The sequence below is a fragment of the Condylura cristata genome, unplaced genomic scaffold, assembly GCF_000260355.1.
Source record: "Condylura cristata isolate star-nosed mole 26May11 unplaced genomic scaffold, ConCri1.0 scaffold00014, whole genome shotgun sequence".
NCBI lineage: Eukaryota > Metazoa > Chordata > Mammalia > Eulipotyphla > Talpidae > Condylura > Condylura cristata.
Genome location: NW_004567115.1, coordinates 24,729,940 through 24,756,505, shown reverse-complemented (window position 1 = coordinate 24,756,505; position 26,566 = coordinate 24,729,940). Strand labels below are relative to the sequence as shown.

At 34.7% G+C, this 26,566-nt stretch overlaps 1 protein-coding gene across 1 annotated transcript in view; it reads right to left on the bottom strand.

Annotated features, from left to right (window-relative positions):
• Positions 1-11,436: 11,436 nt before the first annotated feature.
• The window catches only part of LOC101622182 (disintegrin and metalloproteinase domain-containing protein 5-like), a 35,567-nt gene continuing 20,437 nt past the window's right edge, over positions 11,437-26,566 (bottom strand). Inside the window, exons 9-14 of the mRNA XM_012724779.1 lie at positions 21,336-21,534; positions 17,721-17,811; positions 15,832-16,051; positions 13,560-13,646; positions 12,745-12,856; positions 11,437-11,465 (exon numbers count right to left, since the gene is read on the bottom strand). Coding sequence (XP_012580233.1) covers positions 11,437-11,465; positions 12,745-12,856; positions 13,560-13,646; positions 15,832-16,051; positions 17,721-17,811; positions 21,336-21,534 — 738 coding nt within the window. The remainder of the gene's footprint in view (positions 11,466-12,744; positions 12,857-13,559; positions 13,647-15,831; positions 16,052-17,720; positions 17,812-21,335; positions 21,535-26,566) is intronic.

Here is a 26,566-nt window from a genome sequence, read left to right as displayed (position 1 = left end):
GAAATCACCTGACTGAACCACTACTCCCCTCAGCAGTGTACTTTGTCATTTTGCCTACTCTACTCCCCACTCTGTCTCTGGTAAATCCTCTCACTGCCCCTGTACCTCTGGCTTGTACCCCAGTTCTGTATGCACAAATAAATAAATCTTAAAAATAAAAGTTTACCCCTCATTTTGAAAAATTAAGCCAGTTAAGCATAAAATAAAACTGAACTATTTGTTATAGACAAGTACAACACTGAAAATGATAAAATACTTTTGAAGTTAAGATTAATAGCGTTTCATTTATAAAATAGAAATTTATTAACAGTAGATGAGTCTAAATCCACAATTTAACAGAACAATGTAACAGAAGAATGAGTAAAGTGAAGGATGGAGGAAGGTAGAAATAAATATACAAAACATCCCTTACAATAATTGGAGTCTCTTAAATGTCTCTAAGTCCCATATATTTATGTTGTGCCTCTTCTATTTCTTTTGGCATATTCACTTTAGAAGTAGCTCATTGTTAACTGACCTAATGGCAATTAGCAAATAAAATTCAATAGTCTGACAGAAAGAAAGTAAAATTTAAGGTGTGCTATGTCTTATTTCTAGGTTTGCTTCAGCTTGGTTCATCTGTTTCTGTCTTGTTTCTTTATATGCCACATATTAATCATCAGTATTTGCCTTCCCCAGACTTATTTCATTTAGCACAATTCCCTTCAGTTCCACCCATACTGTCACAAATGGCAAGATTTCATCGCTTTTTATAGCTGAATAGTAGTCCATTATGTGTATGTACTATCTGAAGAGTTGTAAACATTCCCCTTAATCACAAACGGTGTTATCTCAAAAAAATCAAAAAAGCTATTAATACTTGAATAGAAAATAAGTTAGAAAAAACTGATAAAAGATGAAGTATGACTTAGTAGGTACAGTACTCACTTACTCGACTAACTCAAAATAATTTACTATGTAGCTGAAAACCTGAAGCAAATATATTGGTGGTGACCATCATATGATTTCACAATAGATATCCATAAACAACAAAAAGTTCATACTATACCTATGTACTTATGCTTTTATTGATCTCTCTTCTAGGGGTTTATCCTGAGACTATAAAACAAAACATATATATATATGTATATATATATATATATATACATATATATATATGATGTTTATTACAGGAAGTAATAATGTAATAACCTTCATTTGTAATTTTATGATACACTGAGATATCTTATAATACATTGAAAATATAAGTGATGGTTTTTGAAAATTAAAAACTCCATATTGTAATTCAGTATTATTTTGTAGCAAATTTTACCTTGAAACTACTATTTTCCTTTCATATGAATTTCAGAATATTTTTTCAAATATCCCTACCAATATAGCAAATATTTTGACTAACTTTATGTTAAATACATAGAAACATAGGCACAGATCATTGATAATACAAATAAAAAGACTTAAATATAAAAAACAGAGAAGCAAAGGCAATCAACTTTGTTAAAAGAAAAAGGAAAAATATTTTAGAAACTGAGACCCAAAACTCATGGAAATTTTCTAGAATATTTATATTGAAATCCTAAGAAATAAGTGTTAATTGTAATCTGAAAAAAGTATACTGACATGTATTAGGTATGATAGTTTTTAGAGATACTAAATTGCTGAACAGTAATAAAAAGCATCCTGAAACATCTGGTCACTGTTATTCTTACTATCAACATAAAATTGATAGTAATTTTAATTCTAGCCACTCTTATAAGTATTGAAAGACTCAAAATTTTATTTTCAGTTGCCTCTGATGAGCAATTGCTCATGTTTTGAGCATCTTTGCTATTTTGTGAAGAATCCCTTTAAATATCTTATTAGGTTTTTCCACATTTCCACCTTTCATTATTAACTTATCAGAAATATGTATATATTGTAAATATAAATTCTTTATTAGAAGTATGTATTAAAAACTCCCACATGATGGGTTCCTTTTCCCCTGTTTTATTGTGTCTTCTGGAATACTTTTTCAATTTTAAAAGAATTATTATTATTGTAAGAACAGAAAGAGGATCTAGTCTCTTAATGTTTTAAGAGTGCAATACAGAATTACTAAAACAATAGGGAAATGTCTTAGAGCAAATCTCTAGAACTTGTCACTATTAACAATACCTCACTTCCCCTTTTCTGGGTCTGAGGCAACAACTATTCTCCTATAAATTTAGATATCTCATATAAGTCAAATCATCCTGTTTTATGATGTTCTTTGACTGGCTTTTTAGTGTAATGTCCTCAAGGTTCATTTATGTTGTCATATAGTTCCTTCCTTTTTAGGTTTCAATAGCATTCCATTGTATGTATATGCCACATTTTCTTAATCTATCCATCTACTGATGGACACTTCACTTGTATCTACATCTTGGCTACTATAAATAGTGTTGCAATTATTTGGGAATGTTAATATTCCTTTGAAATTCAATTTCAGTTCTTTTGGGAAAATACCCAGAAGTGGAATGGCTGAATAACAAAGTTCCATTTTTAATTTTTTTGTTGAATTTTTGTATATATGTTTGAACTATTTTACATTCCCACCAACAGTGTACAATGAGTCCAATTTAACCTCATCCTAACCAACACTTACTGACCTTTGTGTTTTGATGGTAGCTATTATAACAGCTGATGCCTCACACGGTTGCAATTTGTATTTACCTGACTAGTAATGTTGGCCATACCAGATGGTCATTAGTATGGCATTTACAGCCAAGTGTCTATTCAAGTATTTGGCCTATTTTAAGATGTTATTAGTTTGTTGGTTTTTGTTTGTCTGTTTTTGGTTATTTCCTAATATATTTTGGTAATTAGTCTATTACTTGATATATAGTTTATATTTTCTCCCATTCCAAAAGTTAGCTCTTTACTCTGTTGAATGTTTTCCTTGTTGTGCAGAAACTTTTCAGTTTGTTGTAGTTCACTTATGTATTCTCATTTTGTTGCCTATACTTTAAATGTCATTTCTAAAACTTATTGCAAAGGCAATATCATGTAGTTGTTTTCCATACATTTTCTTCAAGGAATTTCACAAGTTTAGAGATAGCTTTTAATCTAATTCAATTTGGATTATGTGTGTGTTATAACAACTCAGTTTTATTTTTTGCATAGGATTATCCAATCTTCCCAACACTATTAGTTAAAAATAGTCTCCTTTTCCCATAGTATTTTCTTGGTACCCTTCAAAGATCAGTTGATGGTATGTGTGGGTTGATTTGTGGGATCTGTACATTGTACCATCCTATCAGGCTTTGTATCAGTACCATACTGTTTTAATTATAGTACCTTTGCAATACATTTTGAAATCGGGAAGTGTTATGCCTCCAGCTATGCAGTTCTCTCTAAAGATTTTTTTGACTACTTGGGATCCTTTGTAGCATCCCTATGGATTTAGGCTTGATTTTCATATTTTCATGGAAAATGTCACTGCAATATTGATATCCACTGCATTCAATCACTAGGTAACTTTGGGTAGTATGGATCATTTTTTAAAAATTTATTCAATCTATGAACACAGGATGTTCTTCTGTTTATTTTTATGTTGTTAATTTGATGGTGTCACTGTTGTCACTACACAATTCCTTCACCTGTTTTTAAAGCCTAATTTCTAAGTATTTTATTTCTGGGGGGTCTCATGGTATATGTAATTTTCTTCTTAATTTCCTTTTCAAGATAGTTTATGGTTAGTGTTTAGTCACACAATGATTAACTTTATTATCATTGTCCTGTATCTGTCAAATTGTAGTTATCAAAATTACACTGGCCTCATGGAAAAACTTAGGAAATACTTCTTCTGTATTTTATTAAAGAGTATGAATATGATTAGTTTTAATTATTCCTCAAGTATCTTAAGGATAATTTTTTCACTGTTTTCCTGACACAATTAATTTGTGTAGTACTTCCTGTTAAGAATATTTGGAGTATATCACATATATTCCACCATTATTGTTAAATATAGTATTATAACTTATTTGTCTGATGAAATACAAGAGAATGTGGCTGAGCAAATTTTGACTCAGTTTGACTTCATGCTTGTTTCCAATCCATCCACGAAAAGATAATGCTTACATATCAATTTTGTGAGAAAGTTTAAATGGCAGTCTGGATCTTTAATAGATATAGGCTTACTTCTATTTTCAAGTTTCTTCCAAATGCATTTTAGAAAGGATGTACTTTAGGAAAAATGTAAATATCTAATCTAAAATTTTTAGTTTATTGATTGTTAGTTGTTCTGTGTATTTCTTTTTTTATAAGTCCAAAAATACATACTATTTCATTACCTGATATTCATCATTTGTATCCTCTCTCTTTTTTTTTTTAAAGATTTATTTATTTATTCATATAGAACTGGGGTACAGGCCAAAGATGAGGAGGGTGAGAGGATTCACCAGAGACAGAGTGGGGAGCAGAACAGGCAGATGGATAAAGTACACTGCTGAGGGAAGCAGCGGGCAGGCCAGGAGAGGTCTGCCACGCCATGTGGATCTCCTCTGGGGCAGGCAGGGATCGAACTCATGCGGAAGTGGCTTAAGCTTCTTAGTGCTGTGCTTTAACCCTCTGCGCCACCAGGGAAGGCCTCCTTTCTCTTTTTATTTTAGCCTCTTTCCTAATTTTTATTAATTAACCCTTCAAATCATCAGCTTTTGTATTTTTTTTCCTTTGATCTTCCTTTTCATTTGTTTCTGCTCTTTAATTATTTTCACCCACAGTCTTTGCTTACAATTAGGTTTTTTTTTTTCTGTTTTGATTGAGGTTATAATGAAAAAAAAAAAACTTGATTGTTCCCTGTCTTATAATATGCATTTCATTATGATTAACAGGGTTAAAGTACAATATATCTACATAGAATGGATATGTCTAATTCTTTAGAATCTAAGCCTGCCTTGACTATAGGAGAACAATATTCCATACTTAATAACATTTCTCTTAAAGTTAGAAATTCCCTCAAGTCAGACAACATATCCCAACACTTTTTATCTTAGGTAATATGTAACCTTTTATATCAGGGTGGAAAAAGAATGTGAAAAATTATCACTTGCTGTATGACTTATTCTCTCCTTTTATATTCTGTCCATCATTTGGTAACGAAAGTCTTTTATAGTGAAAATAGAAAGGGAATATCTAATTTTATAAATGTTGTATTTGATTCTCCCATAGACTGAACTCTTAGGTTATCTTCCTAGTTGAATCAAGGCAGAAACATAAATAAAAAGAATAATTTTTTTCTGAGATAACAGTATAACTGTAGGCACATATGGCATCCCTTTTATATAAGAAATCTGGTTTTGATGTGGCAATAAAATATCAAGATATAAGTGCTTCTACAATGCTGAAAAACAAAATCCCACAATTTTTGTGTTCATCACTACTAGGGTGGTGTATGAGTATTGCTTCATTATTCTAAATCAGGGAGATGTTGAGAGGTCATGAAACCAGGTTTTATTAGCTAGTATTACAAAATAACCTATAATGATAAAAGTATGAAATCATTAAAAAGCTTGGTTTCAAATAAAGAATTTTTTAAGTGCTACTGAACAGTGATCAAAAGGTACAATGCAAGATGATAAGTCACACGGTTCTATACTCACCTTACACTGGAGGATAATTTGCTGCCACTGCTGCTTTCTTCTGACATAGATCTAAAAAAATCAACATAATATAATTCAAAATGGAGGGAATTTTAATATCTAATACAAACAAGTGACTTCTTGAATGAAAAATGTTTTTCAGAAAATGATTTATTAAGTCAATGTCTTCTCTCAACAAAACATTGTCTCAACAGGAAACAAATCATATAAGCCACCTTATTTTGTGCATTGATTCCTTACATCCTCCCTTACACTCTTTCAATTATTTATGTTATAAACCTAATTTGTACAGATAGTCCATGTGATTCTATATTTTCCCTAATTCCTCAGGTCAAGTTAGCCAAACATCAGTATCACTGAAAGTTTCAAGTAATTGTTCTACACAGGTCTGTCCCTCTCACAATACACACAGGTCTTTTCATCATGTCTTGGAAGGTGAAACTAGAAGTACATAATTCTGATGAAAAAAAAACACACATTAGATTATGAATAAGCGGCACAGGAATTATGTAAATCGTTATAGGTAATATGGCAGTTTTAGTGATTAATTTGGTGTACCCAAAAGTATATGATAATATTGAAAAAGTATTATTTCCTATTGTACTAAGTTGCTGGGATTAAAAATAGACCCCAGGCCCTCCCTGATGGCGCAGCGGGTTAAAGCACTGCACTGAGAAGCTAAAGGCACTTCAGCATGAGTTCGATTCCCGCCTGCCCCGGAGGTGACCACATGGTGTGGCAGACCTCTACTGACCCGCCCACTGCTCCCCTCAGCCGTGTACTTCCTCGATCTGCCTGTTCTGCTCCCCACTCTGTCTCTGGTGAAGCCTCTCACTGCCCCTGAGCCTCTGGACTGTACCCCAGTTCTGTGTGAACAAATAAATCTTTAAAAAAAAAAAAGACCCCAAATGTCAAATCTTATTCCAGATATCATAGTTTTTATGTGCAAAAGTTAGGAACTAAAGCTAGGAACTACAGCTAGCACCTGTAATTTCCTCCTCATGACAGGATGCTGTTTCCTATCTTCTAATATGATAATATGAACTTCACATATAATTTCTAGCTAAGAAAAACTTTACTTATTACCAATATCAATATTTAGGAAAATAAATATAGAGGCAGGTTTTTAACTATTACCTCTACTTGAGAAAAATGTTCTAATAAAGTAGTTTGCATGCCACTGGACTTGAGAATATGCATTATCTAAAAAACTACTTTTGAAAATTCCTTTGAAATGCAGTGAATCATGCACATGAAGTCTGTGGACATTGCAACTATTTATACAAGGCCAATGTAGATTATGAAGCTGAATAAAATGTCCACAATATGTTGGCAGTCATCTTTCTCTTACAGTGATACTGATGGTGAACTGAAAGACTTTAGGAATGAGAAAAAACTATTTTAAATTGTTTTTAGACCCTTCCTCATCTTGCCTTATATATTGTTTTAGATTATTAGATTATTTAGACCCTTCTTCATCTTGCCTTATATCTTGTTTTAGATTATTCTTGATGAAACATGAATACTTACTCTTGATTTATTTAACTTAATAAGAATATAGCTAGGGCCCTCCCTGGTGGAACAATATGTTAAAGCACAATGTGAAAGCACAACACTATGAAGCCTGCCATAGCTGCTTCAGCACAAGTTTGATCCCAGGGCAAGAAGATGACCCACATAGTATGGCAAACATCTCCTGTCTCGCCCGCTGCTCCCCTCAGCAGTGTATTTCAATTGGTTTGCCTGTTCTGTTCCCCATTCTGTCTCTGGTGAAGCCTCTCACTGCTCCGGCACCTCACGCCTGTACCCCCATTCTGTATAAGTAAATAAATATTTAAAAAAATAAGTATATATCTATACCTCTCACTTTCAGTTTCCTTTCTGTAGCACAGCTTTATTAATTTATTCCGCTTGATTAAAACAGCAATAGCAATGAGAAGGACGGGTAACAAAATGTAGAAAATGACTAGAAATTGGTGTTTTGGAAGAGCTGCATATCTTTTCTCCATTAAATTTTTACCTAAAATGGAAAAATACCCACTTCAAATTAAGTCAAATTCTTTATTAACAAATAAAAGGAGTAAAGGATATCACTATGAACACTATCCCCAAACACTTGAAATTTTATCCATATTCATATGCACTATGCTATGAACGTAATAAAATTGTAAAAATCAACACATGAAATGGGCTATTCATAGTACTTTAAGGATGTTTTTGAGATTTCAGTGTTCTAAGATACGGTGATTTCTTAGAGTGAAGGTAATGTTCTTTCATGAAACATATTTAGTAATTGCCAACATTTCTTCTATTCATTTCTGGTACACCTTCTCCAAAGTCCAAACACACAGAGAGAACGGGGATTAGACATACAGATGAGAATCAAACCTGGGAAATGTGACATTTAATTTTTATTACATTACTATAATTTTTTCCTACAACTTAAAAATTAGTAGTCTCTAAATAACATTTAATTATTTTTATTGGTTTACCACATTGGATTTTCAGTCATACTGGCACTTATAACTGTTAAAGTTTTTTCATCAAATATGTAGGTATAGGGTAGTGTTAAAAATGACTCAAGAGGCCCTCCCTGGTGGCACAGCGGGTTAAAGCACCGCACTGAGAATTTAAAAGCCACTTCCTCATGAGTTCGATTCCCGCCTGCCCTGGAGGTGACCACATGGCGTGGCAGACCTCTCCTGACCCGCCCGCTGCTCCCCTCAGCAGTGTACTTCGTCGATCTGCCTGTTCTGCTCCCCACTCTGTCTCTGGTGAATCCTCTCACCCTCCACATCTCTGGCCTGTACCCCAGTTCTATATGAATAAATAAATAAATCTTTAAAAAAAATGACTCAAGAATTACTATACAGTAAAGGTCAACACATTTATATGATACAGAGAGAAACCAGAATATTAAAATTAATACATAGAATATATTCTGCTCTAGTTCTGATCCATTTCTGACTAACTAGTACTAATAGTTACATTGTCCTCAAAAATTACTCATTCTCAGCTGATATTTACATTAACTTCTGCTTATCTGACTTGAGGATCACCTAAGATTCACTTCTTTGTACATAGCAGTCACCCATCTGAATTTATGTCACAACCTTCTTTCTCCATAATTTGCTGGCATGCCTCCTTTTGATTTGCTATGAAAAGCTGCTCTAGCACTTCACTGCCAGTAGAGTCATGGAGGAAGGAGCTGACAGGCAGAGGAGCTGATTCTTAGCTACTTGTTTAGTCTTTTAGGTAGTCGACAATACCACGTTATTAAAAATGAATATAATGGGCCCTCCCTGGTGGCGCAGCGGGTTAAAGCACTGCACTGAGAAGCTAAAGCCACTTCCGCATGAGTTCCATCCCTGCCTGCCGCGGAGGTGACCATATGGCGTGGCAGACCTCTCCTGACCCGCCCGCTGCTCCCCTCAGCAGTGTCCTTCGTCGATCTGCCTGTTCTGCTCCCCACTCTGTCTCTGGTGAAGCCTCTCACCGCCCCTGATCCTCTGGCCTGTACCCCAGTTCTGTATGTACAAATAAAATAAATCTTTAAAAAAAAATGAATATAATGTATGCCCAGGTGGCCTCCGAAGTGTAAACAGGCTTTGGAAGAGCCAGAAAAAATTCATCCCACCTCTCTGCCTTAGATAGTAGCAAGCACTACAAAAAATAGCTAGAAAGGGATATTTTGTAACTCTCCCTTCAGGTTGGTGTTCTTAATCCATCACTCTGGGTCTTCATTTCCCTTCAGTTAACAATAGTTTCCAGTAACCTACCACAAAGCAGTTTCTATTTCCTTCCCAAATGCCTGAGGGAATGATCCATGCAATTTTTAAGATTCCCTTTTATTACCCCAACATAGCTTAACCCATATGATTCAAAGTTTTAATAGTCAAATCAGACTCTCTGAGACATAGATTTTACCCACACCAAACTATCGGCAAACATCAGATACAGAGAAAAAGATTTTTCTCTGGAGAAACCTGAACATCAACTGCAGCTTATAAAATTCTCGTTATTCCCCCACACATTCAGACTGAGTTCAGAAAAAGACAGTATTATAACTTGACATAATATTGCTCATGTATAGACATATCTCATATTTCTACTGCTCATTACACAATTTATATGATTGCATAGTTTCTCTAACTATTTGACCATAAATCAAACAAATTCAGCTTTATTGACAATAATCTATATAGAGAGGCAAGTAAATGCTGCCAAGCCCATTGCAGGGAGACTCCTGGCCTCCTCCTCCTGGCAAATACTATAAGTGTGTGTGTGAGTGTATTTTATGTATCAAATTGACAGGGCCAGCGTGTGTTTAGATACTTGGTCTAATATATTTTAGATGTTTAATGAGGGTATTTTAAAGAAATTAACATTTAAATGTACAGACTGAGTAAAGTAGACTGCCTTCTCCAGTATATGCAGAACTCATCAGGTCAGTTGGAGACCCAAATAAAACGAAACAAAGCAAAAATGCTTCTGCTCCAATGAAAGAGAAGATTCTTACTGCCTAAATGGCCCAAAGTGAGTTTTGGAAACTGGTTTGGCAGACTGGAGGAAGGATACGGAACCCATACAGGATTTAAAAAAAAAATAGTAATAAGATACTAAAGCATTGTTTGGTATCAAATGAATATAACATAGGTTAGGCACCTCTTGTAGTTGTGATTGCTAACTTTAACTCTGGTGGCCAATGTTGCCAGGTCATGATTTGTGGTTCACTGAGCAATGTGATATTCATGTATAATTTCAGAATTTTTAAGTTATTGTATTAGCATTTCATTTTAACTCAATCTGTGGATTAACTGTTAGGTTGGTTAAGCTTTGTATCAGCTTAGAGCTAATTTGATTTTTCACATTGTTAATGGAGCAATCATGTTTTCTAAGACTCAAACCATGAAAATCAGAATGATTACAAATACTGATACATCCTAATCCAGGTATCATGGGAAAAGAAGGTTAAAAGATCGTGATTTTTTAAAACTTATTATTTAATTGAAGTCATACTGCACTATAACATTATACAAATATCAGGTGTGGAAAACAACACTGGAAAAACAACTTATACACTAGAAGCCCACCCATGTATTATATATGACAAGATTCCATCCTTTTTTATAGCTATTATTTCATTGTGTATATTAACTGTCTACACAATAATTTGTCAATAAATATTTACATTGTTTTTAGTTCTTGGCTACTGCTAATTCTTATCTTTGGATAACAACTATTCTCATAGGAGTGAGGTGATTTCTCATTGTTGTTTTGCTTTGCATTTTCCTAGTAACAAATGATGAGGAACAACTTTTTATGTACCCATTTGTTGGCCACCAAAATGTCTTCATTAAAGAAGTGTATAATCAGATCTGATACTCATTTTAATTGATTTTTTTGGTGTTGTTGAGTTTTATGCATTATTTGGATATTAATCCCTTGTAAAAAAAAACAAAAAACAAACAAACAAACAAAAACTACTATTAATGATAGGTGGAAGGACACATCCAGCCAGGAGAAGAATACTATTACCAAAAACAGGTTATCTACACTGGTGCCAAAAATAATTTTGACCCATAATTCATACATATATGGCTGACTAATTTACATCAAAGTCAGGAATATGGGATAGGTAAAGATAGTATCTTCAGTAAATGGTGCTCGGGAAAAATGGACAACCACAGCAAAAGAATGAAATTGAAACATTATCTTACACCATACACAAAAATTAACTCAAAATGTATTAAAGACTTGAATATATAACTTGAAACCACAAAACTCTTAGAGGAAAACATGGGAAGTATGTTCCTTAGCATCAGTCCTGGAGATTTTTTAAATCTGACACTAAAAACAAAGGCAACACATTTAATGTAAGCTAGCGGGACTATCTTCATGAAAAGTAATTCATCAACAAATAAAAAAGCAATCCACTTAATGGAAGAAAATATTTACAAATCATACTCAAAATACACTGGGAGTGCTTATAACTCACTAGCAAAAAAACAAGTGGCTTGATTAAGAGATAGCTAAAAATCCTGGATAAATATCTGTCTGAGTAAGATAGTCAAATGACCACACAGATGCATGAAAAGATGCACAAGAACACTATTCATCAAGGAAATGTACAAAGTCACAATGAGAAATCACCTGATATCTGTTAGAAGGGTTATTATCAAAAGGACAAGAAATGACAAGTATTAATGAGAATGTGGAGGAAAAGAAACTCCTATGCACTGTTGCTGGGAATGTAAAGTAGTGGTGTTATATGTGAAACAGTATGGAGGTTTCAAAAAAATTTAAAATAAGACCATTTAATATATGCTCCAAGAATTCTACTTCTGAGCACATCTCTGAAAAAAAACTAAAGCGCTAACAGGAAATTACATATGCACCTCCATGTTCACAAAACCATTCTTTGTAATAGCTAAGATGGGGACTAGAGAGGATATGGAACATTAATCAAAAATGAAAACAATCTTGCCACTTGCAGCAACATAAATGGGCCTTGAGGGCAGACAAAGACAAATGCCACCTGATTTGAGGTAAGGGATTCTAAAGAAACAAGTGCCCAGCTATAAAATACATGTAATGGGTGTATAATACTCTGAATATTGACTATAGTTAATTATCGTGTATTTGTAAGCTACTAAAAGAGTGGACCTTAAAAATTCCCATTACGAAAGAAAATTATTATAGTGATCATAGTTTATACAAATATTGAATCAGTATGTTTTACACCTCTAATTTGTATGATATATGTCAGTTATACGGCAATAAAAAACAGAATTCAGTAAGGTGGAGAAGGAGATGTGAGTGCAAGTAGGTCTCGGTGAAGACATGAGAGTACTTTTAAATTAATTCCTTTTTTTTTTTTTAATTTCCCATATCAGAAACAAGCCTAACTCCAAAAAAGACATCAGATCCTGACAAAAGCAGCTACCACTTAGTGGTACAGGAACAAACAGCATTACTATCTCTTTCATATCCTTGATTATTCTACAAGTCTGAGTGTAATTACATTTCCTAACCCACAGACTGCAACCAAATATCCTGTGGAAGAAAAAAGGAGAAAAATTTTGCAATGCCTGTCGTACTGAGTTAATAGAAGTGTAAAGACACCAACCAGTTACGAAGTAATGTCCATCGTCGACACTCCCAAAACCACCTGCAGTCTTTTTACAAAGAGGAGGAGCATAGCCTTTTTCACAGTGGCAGTTTTTAAAATTGTTGCAAATCTGTAATAATCGGAAAGTAGAACACTTTTTCTGTACAATCATTTCTTTCAAAAGACTAATTCTATACTCCTTCAATGAAGAAGCTACTCCAGAGAATTTATCTAAGCTACTCTAGAGAATTTATTCACACTAGGTGATTTGTCTTAAAGAGACTAAGTTCAACATTTTCCCATAAATTTTGTCTTAAAGTTGTTCATGCTGGAAAGTATAGCTAGCTTCTGCTGCCAGGTCAATTTTTAAAATTCTTTCAACTCTTCCACACAGCCAGAACCAAGTATTAACCATTACTAGTAAACTGTCACTAATTACCATTTACTTGTAAGCATCACAGAACAGCCCAGACTCTAATAATCAAGATTAGTGTGAAAGTTTTCAACATATTTTTGTTGCTGTTGTTCACTAGTTTCTGCTTTTTCTTTGTAGTAATAAGATTATTTTGACTATATGATAACATATGGTGTCATATGGTAATGTATTTATCAACACTTTATATGTCAGAACCATTTTAAGTATCTACTTTGTCTTTTCTAGTAAATAGTTTCACAAGATTTAAGAAAGAAAGATTGAAGGTCTGAATTATAGATTGTTAAATTACACCATACATCAGGAAATGATTTTAAAAATCATTCAAATTTTTGAATCTCCAATTTGTTTATCAAATTATTCAAAACATGTCACTAAAATTAAAATTAAAATTACTTACTCCATGGTCATTGCAATTTGTAGAAGAATTGCACGCCTTAAAATCAGTTTGGTACTGAACCTCTACACATCTAAAATTAATACAAAACTAAAACAGTAAAAAATAAAACATGAGAAAATTTCAAGAAAATGCTAGAATTCATATTATCAAGATTTACAAAAAATCAGTAACTATAATTAAATTGAAATAAATGTGAAATAAGCTACATACCTTCTGATTTAAAGATAATAGCATATATAAGGAGTTATATACAAGTTTTACTTGCTAACTATTACCAGAAGTCCTTTTAGAAACAGGAATATCTGGAAAAATATTATGATGGTCCCTTAGGTTCAAAATTTTCTGAGGAGCATTTAAAAAATATGCATGTCTGGGTTCCACTTGAGAACATTCTATCAAAATTACTAAAGTTAGGGTCTCAACTATAGCAGTTAGTATTGAGAAATATAACATGGAAGCTTAAGGCCTTAAAATCAGAAGTATGAACAACAAAAGAAAATATATACTACTCCATGTGAGACAAAAAAAAGTGAGGAGAAAGAAGAGCAAGGATAATAGATAATTCATAAGAGGTAGTAAAAAAATGAGATACTTCCAGTGATAACATTGTCTTCTAAGAAAAAGAATGTTAAATATGTGAGTTTATTCTAATTCTAAATATGGGAATATCATTTAACATAACATTAATTTTTGTGAACCTTCCTAATTATTAAAAAATTTTCCAGTAAATTCAATACTTTGTGAAAACATTTTATATTTTAGATATTCTTTGGTTTATAATGACAAAGTATACAAAAAGAAAAGGGCCAGAGTTGAGTCTTTATTATTTAGATTTCAAGAAGGGGAGAAGGATCAAGGTACATTGGTATGCCATATGTTTAAAAATAAGCATGGTATTCTGGTTATCTTCATTCTATTGTCAAAAACACTTTTATTGGGCCCTCCCTGGTGGCGCAGCAGGTTAAAGCATAGCACAAAGAAGCTTAAACCACTTCCCCATGAGTTCGATCCCTGCCTGCCCCGGAGGTGACCACATGGCGTGGCAGACCTCTCCTGACCGGCCCACTGCTCCCCTCAGCAGTGTACTTTGTCAATCTGCCTATTCTGCTCCCCACTCTGTCTCTGGTGAATCCTCTCACCCTCCGCATCTCTGACCCATACCCCAGTTCTGTACGAATAAATAAAAAAATCTTAAAAAAAAACACTTTTATTAAAAAATACAATACGGAGTTATAGTTTAGCAAGGAAATCTTGAAACTTCACAGCAATTCCAACAATCTATAGAATATATTACCAGTTTGTGTCAAAACTTAGTTGTCAAAAGTAATGAAATTATGGAAAGTAAATCTGTTAAGAGGAGTTTAAGAGTACACAGTTAATAAATATAATGTGGTATCCTGGATGAAATCAAAGGACAGTAGTGAAAGCTAAGGAAATCTGAATGAAACATGAAATATTATTAATAACAGTGTATCATTATTATTTTGCTAATTATAACAAATGTACCACATTATCATTAGATAATAAGGAAAACTAGGTTTGTTGCTAGGGTCTGGATAGGCAAAAGTGAAATTTAGGAGCTAATAGTTAAAATCAAAAGCTTAAGGGCATCCCTCTCCCCTGGTTTGTACTAAGAAGTTCAAGCCAAAGAGCCAAGGCACACTTTGCCAAGATGCACTATCAGCAATGAAAAAATTTATATCCAGGCAAATAGGTAACTTCAAAAACAGAGAGACTTCCAGGTTTATAATGACATTACTAGAACTTTCAATTTATTGAAGCTCAGGCTCTAAATAGTGTAAATTTTAACCAATTTTAAATTTTAACCTCCTTGTTTTCCACAATGTATAGACAACATCAAATAGATGCATGAATTAAACAATTTTTTTCTATAACAATCTTTATATGTTTTCCTTGAGGACTGTATACAATTTTCATTGTGAGGTTTAGAATTCAGGTGGCTTTCCCACAGCTATCTGGAGATAGCTCATGGGCTCAAGTCCTCGATCTTATGTATTTAACAAACTTGATGTTTGCTTCCCTCAATTTATTTAAACCATCAGTAGTAAGTCCTAAAATTGCCTGTGGAAATGTTTGTGCTCCTCTGCAAACTAAAGCAAATCAATGAATCATAACCTTATGGTGGGTGACTTCTATGGTAAATAAAAGCACCACAAGGCTGTCCAAAAATGCATTAGCTTGTCTATTGTCAATATAAGTCCAGCTGTAAAAATTAATTTTCAAAGGTAGTTGAGTTTCTGGTTGTAATTACCATAGCAGGGCCACACGCAGAGCCATCTTCCACAAATGTGTCATCTCTCTCCTCAGGTGTGATAATGGTGGTCATTGTGGGTCTCAGCAATTTTTCTGTGTTTCGAAATGTAGATACACACAATTCCTCCCGTATATGTGTGTAAATCACGGATAAATTTGTACGTGATACCAATGCTTTGTGTGGCCAGGCACATACTAATTTTCCACATAGAGCATCACTAGTAGCACAAGGCAGGAAAAAAAGCTGCTTCATTTACAGAAATAATGTAGATTACTAATATAACTAAGTTTTAAAAAGTATATTATTAATTTAAATCCAGGGTTCAAGATCTTAGTAAATTTTTTGGCACACACTGACTTATATTGTGGATTGTTTTGTTTTATTTTGTGAGACGATGTGTGGTGAGGGAAAAAATACCTATTTTTGCAAGATGGTGCCCCTCCACATCTCTGGCCTGTACCTCAGTTCTGTGTGAATAAATAAATCTTTAAAAAAAAAAAAAAAACATATGGGGGGGAAAATGTCAGGTCTCTACAAGGACCAGGACATGTAAGATAAACACCTGGGACTACATCAAACTGAAAAGCTCTTACAGCAAAAGAGACACTAACCAAAACAAAGAGACACTCTAGTGATTGGGGAAAAAAACTTTGCACTCCATACAACTGATAAGGAACTGATCACAAAGATCTACAAAGAACTGATGCAACTCAACAAAACCAAAGTAAACAATCCAGTGAAGAAATGGGTAGAAGAACTTAAAAGACACTTCTCCAAAAAGGAAATTAAAATGGCCAACAGGAATATGAAAAAATGTTCAACAACCTTTATAATCAGGGAAATGCAAATCAAAACCACAATGTGATATCACCTTAAGCCAGTAAGAATGGCACATATCAAAAAACTAGTAACAACAAATGTTGTCAAGGACGTAGTGAAAAGGGAACCTCCTGCACTGCTGGTAGAAGTGCAAACTGCTCCAACCACTATGGAAAGCTGTATACAGATTCCCCAGACTACTAAAAATGGAGCTTCCATATGATACAGCAATTCCACTCCTAGTACTCTATCCAAAGGGCACAAAAATGTTAACTCAAAGAATACCTGCAACCCTATGTTTATTGCAGCAGTATTTATAAGAGTTAAAACCTAGAAACAACCTAAACGCCCATAAACAGATGACTGGATCAAGAAGATGTGATACATATACACAATGGAATATATTCATCAATCAAAAAGATAAACTAATGCTATTCACAGCAATATGGAATTGTGCTCAATGAAGTAAGCCAAAAGGAAAAACAAAAATATTGAATGGTTTCACTTGAAGGAATATAGATAGGGCAGTCAAATAAGACATCAGGAGAAAAAATAATAACAAAACAAAACAAAAATAGACAGTTATAAATCAGAAACATCCTGCGGGAGAGATCAGGTCAGGGGGAGAACAGGGGTCTGTACATGGGTGAATTGGAAAAGGAAATTCTATGGGAACACCTGAGGGAAATAAAAAAGAGTAAATATTGTTTAAAAATGTACAATGATATAATATATATATAAATAAATAAGTAAATTTAATTTAAAAAACCAATTGATCTATAAAAATATCTTTATAGTATATAATAAAACCATAACATATATAAACTACCTAAAACAATGTCTAGCTCATCAGAACAAAAAAACAAGAGGTGATTTTTATGGTCACTCTGCAACTTTATAGGCACTGAACACATGTTATTTGTAAGCAAATTGGTTATACTATTTGGCCCAGAACAAAAACAAAGAAAATCTGGTATAAAGTAACATTTCTGTGTGTACATATTAGTATATTCTTGGATCCTAGCAACATCAGACCTATTTTACACAACTATGTTTGAAGTACATACTGGAAGTGGCATGCTCTCTCGCCGCAGTTTCCATATCTATCACCTCTTGAATTCACGTCTTCAAAACAGGCAAATGGAGCACCTCTAGAAGCTAAAAGAAGACAAATTTAAACAAATTACCATGCATAATTCCAATTATCTTTATAGAGGAGTAGACTCACTCTGGGAATTGTAATATATTCCTAGGGGAGTATATAATTACCTACTTTTAAGAAGTTGCTGGTGGTAGATTAAGGGTTTAAAAAAAATAGAGAGTTGTTCATTTCAAGCCTCTAGGCTATTCCGTACCACACAGAAAATAAACAGCAACATTATTCAGTTGAGTCTTATTGTTAGAAAAGCAGCTGTGAACCTCTCTATTTTCTTTATGCCTTGGTTCCCCTATTTTCCTGAGTAAGAACCCAAACAACATTTAATTCTTGATCATTCTAGAGATCTCATTTCTGTTTTCTAGTATCCTAACAACCATTAAATAAAAATTGTTGAATTTTAAAATTAGGAAGGATGTCTATGTCCATTTACTTCAGTTCTCTTATATATTTAGTAATGTCTAATCTAAAATGCATGAAAAATTGAAATATATATACCATATCTGTTACATCGATTTGACCTGGTTATTTAAAGATGGGGTATGTTGATCATGTTAATCACATGTGAGAAAAATCACTGAGTTCCTCTGTTATCACAGCTATTAATTGTTATCACAACTAGAGAATTCTCTTCAGAAATTTCACAGATTTTAATGGCTGGAGAATTTAATCTATAAATTTCACTCTTTCTTTCCTGAAAGACACAGCCCATACTTACACAGAATGCTACAACCAAACTGGCCTACGCAGATTTCTGTGTAGAATCAATCACAGCCAGCAATTTCCTTTTTTTTTTTTTCTTTCTTTACTGGATTAAATTTGTTTATTATAACAATGTTAAATCAATACATATATTCACTCTCCTATATCTATTCTAGTATATTTTAGCATTTTCCTTTTGAAGAGACTTGCTCTTAAATTTACCCAAAAAGTAATTATCTTCTGTCTACTTTGGTCTAATTAAAATACCACTTTGATAAAAATCTGATTTACACTAGTCAATTCCCCCCAGTTCTATATGAGCCAAGATGAGGTTAGCACAAAACTTAAGGGGGCAGATGAACAAACATTCAATAATCAAGTAATATCTTAATCCATTCTTTAAAAAAAGTTAATAGAAGAAAAATCCATGACAAACAAAAAAAATCCATGACAAACAAAATCCATGACAAGTCATTGTTTGTTGCATAACCCTGTTTTGCTAAACCAATTGAACTGGCCTTTCCCATCAGTCAGAGGTCCCTGGGGGTCCACATCAGTACACCCACTGCTCCATCCCCAACACTAACTGTCAGTAGCTGTTGCTCTCTTGCACAAAAGGGAAAGCAAAAGCAATGAGGAGTGCAAGTGTTTTGTCCATGCACATTAGGGGACATTCCACTACTCTGAACAAAACAACATCCTTTCCATTCAGTGACTTTTCAGCTCAGCTTCTGAGGGTCAAGATGGCAGGAATTTCAAGTCTATCTCTTGTTTCTAAAGGCCGCTATGACCTGGATGACACACTCCTGGGCCAGAATTTTCTTTTCTTCCCAGAACTATGTCTGGTTCCATCATGCAATTCTCCTGGGGCTGAAGAGATTTAAGCATGTATCACAGCAACTCTCCCATTCTTGCTTCCCTTTTGTATACTCTTATATCATTGTTTTTCTAGATTGTTAATCCTTTCTCATCACATTTTATCACCAGGGCAGAACTGTGTTAAAGTAGCAGGAATTTATGTGTTTGTTTATTGGTAATTAGTCCATTGTCCTATAGTTGATGAAAATGAACCCAATACTCCAGCATATAACAAGCAGCTACTCCTCCATTTAACTCCTTAAGGGTCTAAGCAAATACCATCAAACTAAGTTATCATTTTAGTCTTCTCTGGCTGAGTATCTTAGACACTGAAAGAAAGGAAATGGTGAGTTCCATAAAATGCTCCCATTGACTCAAAATGACATCTGCAACACCATGTTTATTCCTACTCTATTTACAGCAGGGAAGAAGTGGAATCAACCCAAATGCCCAAAAGTGAAAGACTGGATTAAAAAGATGTGGTACATATATGCAATGGAATATTACTCATTAAAAAAAAATAAACTCGGGCCCTCCCTGGTGGTGCAGCGGGTTAAAGCGCAGCACTGAGAATCTAAAGCCGCTTCCTCATGAGTTCGATTCCCGCCTGCCCCGGAGGTGACCACATGGCGTGGCAGACCTCTCCTGACCCGCCCGCTGCTCCTCTCAGCGGTGTACTTCGTCGATCTGCCTGTTCTGCTTCCCACTCTGTCTCTGGTGAAGCCTCTCACCGCCCCTGAGCCTCTGGCCTGTACCCCAGTTCTGTATGCACAAATAAATAAATCTTTAAAAAAAAAATAAATAAATAAACTCATGCCTTTTGCAGCCATATGGACAGAGATGGAAGGGCTCATGCTTAGTGAAATAAACCAGAAAGAAAAAGAAAAATCCCTGATGGTTTCACTCATAGTAGGAGCTTAAGGGACCAGGAAAAAAAAGCAACTGTAATAAAGAAAAAATGAACAACTATAAACTAGAGACATTTTACAAGGGTGGAGAGGGGGAATAGATAGGATCAAAACTGGGGTGGGAAGAGCACACAGGACTATGGAGATGACACATGGGTGAATTGGTGGTGGGAAGTCATGGGGATTACAGCTGAGATTAAAAAAAAGCACAAAATGAAGAATGATGTAACAAATTAATTAATTTTTTTAAAAATTCTTGGCATTCACTTCAATCTAGACAATAGAGTTCTCTCCTGAGATCTGGCTGAGGTAGGCCCACGAGAGGATTGAGAATGAAAATTTTCACTCTCACTCTGTGCATATTTTCATATGTGCAGAAAATTCCATATTTCAATAAAATTAATAATGTATATATTTATAGAAAGCTATAAAACTGGACTATACACATCAAAAGCTAAAGCCCTCACTTACCAGCAAAGGCCTTTTAATATACCCATTCTTTTTTTTAAAGATTTATTTATTCATACAGAACTGGGGTACAGGCCAGAGATGCGGAGGGTGAGAGGATTCACCAGGGAAGGAGTGGGGAGCAGAACAGGCAGATCGATGAAGTACACTGCTGAAGGGGGCAGCGGGCGGATCAGGAGAGGTCTGTCTGCCTCGCCATGTGGATCTCCTCTGGGGCAGGAGGGTATCGAACTCAAGCGGAAGTGGCTTAAGCTTCTTAGTACAGTGCTTTAACCTGCTGCATCACCAGGGAGGGCCAATATACCCATTCTTAAAATCTAACCAATCAATGATTAGCCCTGTTTTGTTTCATTTAAGACTTACAAGAAATTGCATTTTCATTTGATGTTTTTTCCTTGTAAAAGAGAGCTCCATATAAATTATGAATTTTTTTCTTTTTCAGAATGAAGAAAATTGTGATTTACTTTAATACTAGTACATATTAGGCAACAATACACTCAATACAAATTATATTTACCTTTTGTTAGAGAATTGACAAACACATCTTGAAATAAAGAAAATTTAGAAACTGAGGAGAAAATCGTTATTACCTCCTCCAATTAACCTTTTACATTGTTTGTTAAATACTCGGCATCGGCCATTGTAACAGAAGGAGTCACCGGAATCACATTTTACTCCATTGAGGGCATACGTGTCAGCCACACAGACTGGAGATTTTCCATTACAATATTCAGCAAAATCACATTCCACATCAAAGGATTTCCTACACATCACACCAACTGGTTTTAGCTGGGAGAGGAACAGAAGAAAAAATTATATATCAATTGTATTTAAGTTTCTTAGTTTCTTTCTCTCTTTTTTTTTTAAGATTATTTATGCATACAGAGCTGGGGTGCAGGTCAGTGGTGCGGAGGGTAAGAGGATTCACCATAGACAGAGTGGGGAGCAGAACAGGCAGATCAAGGAAGTACACTGCTGAGGGGAGCAGCGGGCGGGTCAGGAGAGGTCTGTTGTGCCATTTGGGTCAGCTCCAGGGCAGGCGGGCCTTGAACTCATACTGAAGTGGCTTTAGCTTCTTAGTGCAGTGCTTTAACCTGCTGTGCCACCAGGGAGGGCCAAGTTTTCTTTTTCTTAAGACTTTAAATTTTGGGGTGATTTTTTTCCCCTAAGTCATAAAGAACATGAGAAAAATAAGTTATCTCCTTAACTACTTAAACAATGCTTAGAAATCTTGGTGACTGAACTTATTGTGCATAAAGGAGTAGGCAATACTTCTGATAGAAAGGAGAAACTCATGCAGACTACCATAATTTTAAAAAAAAGAAAGAAAGACAAAGTAGAACAATGAAATTAATAGATAAAATTTTCAACCCATGATGGTGGTGTTTACACAGACAAATCTCTGGTTTCTCCAAACACTATCCTTAAAGCAGAAATGATTATTTAAAACAATAAATATACATCGTAAGTATTTAAGAAAGATGTTTATAGATTTTAAAAGATAATTTAAGAACACACAAGAAAAAGTTTATTTCACAAACCGCATTAAAAACAACTGTGAGGCCCTCCCTGGGTTAGGACACAGCACTGCAAAATGGGCTGCAGCTGCTTCAGTGCAAATGGATTCCGCACCCTGGAGGTGACCATATGGCGTGGCAGACCTCTCCTGGCCAGCCCACTGCTCCCCTCAGCAGTGTACCTCATTGATCTACCTGTTCTGTCTCTGGTGAAACCTCTCACCCCCCGCACCTCTGGCCTGTACCCCAGTTCTGTATGCATAAATAAATAAAATCTAAAAAAAAAAATTGTGAAAAGAAAACCCTCCCATCCCCTCTGGTCTTGACATCACTTGCCCTTTAGCTGATAGCTCCTCTGGCTGCCTATCTGTAACCTGCTTTTGCTAAGAAACATTAAATATCATCACAGCAAACATTCTTTTCCTCCAAGTCTCAATTCCTCAAGGCTATCATCAATCATAAGCAAATTCAGTCCAATTTTTCTAGCTGTTAAATACACTACAAACCCACTTTATAGAACATTCACCTAATCAAAATTGTTTTTCTATAAACTTTTCCTTCATATTTTCATCATTGTGACACAAGGTCATCAAGTGCTGGGTGGGTGAAAACACAAAAACTACACTTTTAACTTGTGTCATTAGACTGTTAACAGAGTAAACATCTAAATCAAATCATAAAAATTGTTTATAAATACACATAGAACCCTAAAGAGAAATTATTAATACATATGTCTTCAGAACATGCTTCATTTCACAAACATTTTTGTATGAATGGCAATGTTAACTTCTTTTCAAATTTCAGTTTTTATTGAGACCAGTTTTTTTTTTTTTAGATTTATTTATTTATTCGTACAGAACTGGGGTACAGGTCAGAGATGCAGAGGGTGAGAGGATTCACCAGAGACAGAGCGGGGAGCAGAACAGGCAGATTGACGAAGTACACTGCTGAGGGGAGCAGTGAGCGGGTCAGGAGAGGTCTGCCACGCCATGTGTCACCTCCGGGGCAGGCGGGATCGAACTCATGTGGAAGTGGTTTAAGCTTCTTTGTGCTGTGCTTTAACCCGCCGCGCCACCAGGGAGGGCCTGAGACCAGTTTTAAGCAGTTGAAAATCCATAGCAAATATGAGGTGCAGGTACAGAGATTTGCCACATCCCCTAGCCCCAGACAAGCAAAGCTTCCCTCATTATCAACACTTCCCTCTAGAGTGTTACATTTATTACACTTGTTACAACTGATGAACTTATATTGACATGTCACAATCATTCAAAACCCATAGTTAACATTAAAGTGGGTTTGAACAATAATGACATGTACCCGCCATTAGTGTGTCATACGAAGTATTTTTACTGCCTTACTAAAAATCCCCATGCTCTACAAATTTGCCTCCCCTAAAGTCCCTGGCAACCACAGATCTTTTTATCCTCCCCATAGTTTTGCCTTTTTTGGATATTAGAATAGTTGAGATCATACAGAATGTATGATCCTTTCAAGACTGGCTCCTTTCACCCAAATTCTTTTTCAATATTTATAAATAACTAGTTCCCAATGTTCTCTGAATCAAGCTTTATCATATTATGGCTCCTTCCACTACTCATTTTTTTTCCCCCCTTGGCTCTCAAATTCTCCAATGAACCTAACTTTAAAATTGTTCATTTTTCTGTTTCTAATTATTTTCTATTGAAATCTTCTTGTTTTAGTTTTTAATTATTTTTATTTTTTTGCTAAGACTTTCAGTCTAAATATATCAATATATAATTCATGGTTAGGGCTATGTTCCTTTACAAAATGGAAACAGGTTTGGATAAATTATTACTTCTAACTACCACACAAGTCTAGCCTACTTAATAATGATAACACTGTAAATACTAGAAAAAATTGTGGCATTTTCATTTTTCATATTTGGGATGAGGTACCAATGAATATCACAACTCCAACCAATTTCAATAGCAAAGTTTTTCATATTTTCCTGTAAATTTATGAATATGACTTATACAGTAGAAAAGTTACTCTCTCAGTATAATGATAACAGAAAATTAAATAATCTGTTGTACTGCTTGTGTTCAATGGGTTATTAGGTTCTTTAACTATACTTAATGAATAATATTTTATTTATATAACATCTCCAATAAAGGAAAAACAGAGAGAGTAATATCAGTAAGATAACAAAACAGGAAATTGCAAAATGCATATTCACCAGAAACACCATGGATGAGACTAACTTTATGGAAACTCAGTAATTCAACTAATATTTCCAGTCCCCTGGTAAAGCAAAAAATGTGAGAATAGTAACACCAAAGAAGCTAAGAACAGTTTCACTGTGTCCACATAAGTTCTTGAGACTCCCAACATTATACAGTTCAATGACAGGAGAGACCACTTTTGCCTGTGATTTCTCTAACATGAGTAAGTGAAAATGACATGAGAACTGGGTTCCTCAACACTGTGATACCCAACACAAAAAGCCATCTTTTTTCCTGCCCAAACCAGAAGACTGAGTGAATCGGTCCAGCTGAATAGTCTACACACATATAGGAAGAAGGAAAAGGGGTGGTTACTCACAGCAACCAATGTATGCATCACCACATATATTAACTGACTCAGACTCCAGTAACTCAAAATGGATAAAAGACTTGGAATATAAGAACTGAAACCATAAAATATACAGAAGAAAAGACAGGCAAAACACTCCATGACATAAACTCCAGAGATATCTTTGCAGATTCATCCCCCGAAGAAAGGAAAACAAAAGAAAATAAAAACAATTGGGACCACATCAAACTAAAATATTTCTGCACAGAGAGAACATTAACTAAAACAAAAAGACACCCTACTGAATGGGAGAAAATATTTGCACAATGCACATATGATAAGGGATTAATATAAAAAACCTACAAAGAACATATACAAATCAACAAAAAGTAAACAGGTGACCCAATCAACACGTGGCAGAGGCATTACATAGGCACTTTTTCAGAGAACAGAAGTAGAAGGCCAACGTGCACCTGAAAAACTTTGCATCATCATTTATCAGGAAAATGCAAATAAGGCCATAATGAGGTACCATCTCACATCAGTAAGAACAGTCCTTATCAAAAAGACCAGGAATAATAATGCTGACTAGGGAGTGGAGGAAAAGAGACCACTTTACAATATTGGTGGGCATAAATCTGGTGCAGCCTTTTAGAGGTTTCTCAAAAGGCTAAAAATGGCTCTGCCAAGTGACCAGAAATTTCTAGTATTATGTTGAGGCAAAGGAACACAAAAACACAAACTCAAAAGGAAACTTGCACTCCTATGTTTACTGCAGCACTGCTTACAATAGCCAAAATACAGATGCCACTGATGGGGGAGTGTTTCGGGACCAGCTGAAGAAATGTAATCCTATATTTCTCAATCATATACTGTTGTAACAAATGTTAATTTAAAAAAAAAAAGTATTTTAAAAACGTAAGATAAAGTGCAGGCCAGAACAATGAGAATACTAAGACAGAGTTCACTAAGTTACCACTGAATTTGAATTTAGGATTATGTTACCCCAAGACCTTCTGATAGCTTGGAATGATGAGAAAAAAATCTTTAATATGGATCCCAATATAGATGAAAATAATCATATTCTGGAAGAAAAATTAGAAGGACATACAAAAAAATAATCAGTGAAACTAAGGGCTGCCTTTTACTTAATTTTTTTTTAAATAAACTAAAGGGTAAACCTTTAGCTAGACTAACAAATAAAGAGAGATAGGACTCAATAGAATGAAATGATGACTAAAAGGAAAACCCTAAAACTGATTACATGTGTGTGTATGTATATATAGGTACATAAAATAAGTACACATATATTACATATGCACAAAAATGATCATTAGTGGCTATTACGAACATTTTTTATGCTGACACATTAAATACCCAAGGAGAAATAAATTCCTAGAAACAGACCACCATGGACAACAAAGTACAGATTCTTCAAAAAATTAAAAATAGAACTATCACCCATCCAACAATCCCATTGCTAGGTATACAACTGAAGCAGGTGACATAACCTGCATCCCATCATGGCTTCAGCATTGCTCACAGCAACCAAGTGCCGTAAGCGCCCACTAATGGACGAGTGCTAAGAAAAAAATGTCCTGTATGTACCCGACAGAACAATATTCAGCCATAAAAAAGAAGAGAATCCTGCCTAATGCAACAATACAAATGAAATTCAAAGGCATTACACTAAGTGAAATGAATTAGACAAGAGTGCATATCTCACTTATATCTGAAAACCCAAACTCAGCAAAACAAATTGATCGTGGAAA